At 60.0% G+C, this 2,522-nt stretch overlaps 1 protein-coding gene across 1 annotated transcript in view; it reads left to right on the forward strand.

The window, feature by feature from the left end:
- The window catches only part of HYI (hydroxypyruvate isomerase (putative)), a 15,023-nt gene that overhangs the window by 2,752 nt on the left and 9,749 nt on the right, over positions 1 to 2,522 (forward strand). The window contains exon 3 of the mRNA XM_018561560.1: positions 141 to 248. Within this exon, the coding sequence (XP_018417062.1) occupies positions 141 to 248 (108 nt within the window). The remainder of the gene's footprint in view (positions 1 to 140; positions 249 to 2,522) is intronic.

Consider the following 2,522-nt stretch of genomic DNA (forward strand, 5'->3'; position numbering starts at 1 on the left):
TAAGCTTTAGTTTTGGGAGAGGACTTTGTTCAGAGACTGCAAATATCACACCGAGCACTGGACCCTCTCTGACCCTCGGCGCCGCCTGCGGAGAGCTCAGAGATTATTCGTCCCTCCCGCAAGTTCTCTCCTCTGTACAGCTCAGTGAAGAGGCTGCGAGTCCTCCACACGTGCGTAATCACCCGCCACCCGCCAGGCCCGGCTGTGAACCTGAAGATCTGATCATGTCCTATTTATTATGTACGGTGGTGAGAGAGCCGAGCGATAGATGAAGCGGGATGTGGAAGGAGGACCATCCGCTCTCTTCCGTAACCATAGAAACGCTGCAACCTGCGGGGATGCTGCAGATGATAGATAGATGTGTGCACGGCGTCTCCGCCTGAAAATGTCAGCTCCGTCTTCATGATGATCCGCCAGTTACTGTCACAGTGTCACTGACCCTGGAGGAGTCACATGCAAATTTCTGAATTTCCTAGTCGCTGTGCCCATTATGAGGGGCTCCCCCCATCCATGAGCTGAGTTCCCGGGTCTGTACCCCTGCTGTGCCCATTATGAGGGGCTCCCACCATCCCTGTGCTGAGCTCCCGGGTCTGTACTCCCGCTGTGCCCATTATGCGGGGCTCCCACCATCCCTGTGCTGAGTTCCCGGGTCTGTACCCCCGCTGTGCCCATTATGAGGGCCTCCCCCCCATCCCTGTGCTGAGCTCCCGTGTCTGTACTCCCGCTGTGCCCATTATGAGGAGCCCCCACCATCCCTGTGCTGAGTTCCCGGGTCTGTACCCCCGCTGTGCCCATTATGAGGGCCTCCCCCCCATCCCTGTGCTGAGCTCCCGTGTCTGTACTCCCGCTGTGCCCATTATGAGGAGCCCCCACCATCCCTGTGCTGAGTTCCCGGGTCTGTACCCCCGCTGTGCCCATTATGAGGGCCTCCCCCCCATCCCTGTGCTGAGCTCCCGTGTCTGTACTCCCGCTGTGCCCATTATGAGGAGCCCCCACCATCCCTGTGCTGAGTTCCCGGGTCTGTACCCCCGCTGTGCCCATTATGAGGGCCTCCCCCCCATCCCTGTGCTGAGCTCCCGTGTCTGTACTCCCGCTGTGCCCATTATGAGGAGCCCCCACCATCCCTGTGCTGAGTTCCCGGGTCTGTACCCCCGCTGTGCCCATTATGAGGGCCTCCCCCCCATCCCTGTGCTGAGCTCCCGTGTCTGTACTCCCGCTGTGCCCATTATGAGGAGCCCCCACCATCCCTGTGCTGAGTTCCCGGGTCTGTACCCCCGCTGTGCCCATTATGAGGGCCTCCCCCCATCCCTGTGCTGAGTTCCCGGGTCTGTACACCCGCTGTGCCCATTATGAGGGCCTCCCCCCCATCCCTGTGCTGAGCTCCCGTGTCTGTACTCCCGCTGTGCCCATTATGAGGGCCTCCCACCATCCCTGTGCTGAGCTCCCGGGTCTGTACTCCCGCTGTGCCCATTATGAGGGCCTCCCACCATCCCTGTGCTGAGCTCCCGGGTCTGTACTCCCGCTGTGCCCATTATGCGGGGCTCCCACCATCCCTGTGCTGAGTTCCCGGGTCTGTACCCCCGCTGTGCCCATTATGAGGAGCTCCCCCCATCCCTGTGCTGAGTTCCCGGGTCTGTACCCCCGCTGTGCCCATTATGAGGAGCTCCCCCCATCCCTGTGCTGAGTTCCCGGGTCTGTACCCCCGCTGTGCCCATTATGAGGAGCTCCCCCCATCCCTGTGCTGAGTTCCCGGGTCTGTACCCCCGCTGTGCCCATTATGAGGAGCTCCCCCCATCCCTGTGCTGAGTTCCCGGGTCTGTACCCCCGCTGTGCCCATTATGAGGAGCTCCCCCCATCCCTGTGCTGAGTTCCCGGGTCTGTACCCCCGCTGTGCCCATTATGAGGAGCTCCCCCCATCCCTGTGCTGAGTTCCCGGGTCTGTACCCCCGCTGTGCCCATTATGAGGAGCTCCCCCCATCCCTGTGCTGAGTTCCCGGGTCTGTACACCCGCTGTGCCCATTATGAGGGGTTCTCGGCGAGTTAGTGGCCTGCTTGTTCGACAACTCCCTAACGGGCCGGTGTGCGCACACTGCCCGTTTGCAGTCATCGGAAGCCCGAGGTTTGCCAGCTGCTGCTCGGTAGCGGTATATATATATAAAACGTAGTCTCAGAAGAGGAGCGTCGCAGTGCTGGGCGCTCTGATCCTCTCCCCTTTCGTTTCCGCGTCTTCTTTCATCTCTTATCAGAAAATCCCGCGCTTACATGTCGGCTATATTTAGCAGGAATCGCGAAATGTATAATCAATACACCTGATGGTCCCTCTGGTTGCGGATTACCCTCGGCGTGCGGCGTGGACACCAAACGAGGCGGCAGTTAGCGCCGTATGAGATACACAAACAGGTTCCTCTTCATTTGTCCTCATTAAACATCCCCTTTGATGTCTAATAGTCTGTTTTCATCAGGACCGAGTGTCGGAGGGAAGGGAACTCCGCTCAAACTCCCCCCCCCAACCCCCCCCGGCG

This window comes from Nanorana parkeri, unplaced genomic scaffold (genome assembly GCF_000935625.1).
Source record: "Nanorana parkeri isolate BGI_ZX_2015 unplaced genomic scaffold, ASM93562v1 scaffold530, whole genome shotgun sequence".
NCBI lineage: Eukaryota > Metazoa > Chordata > Amphibia > Anura > Dicroglossidae > Nanorana > Nanorana parkeri.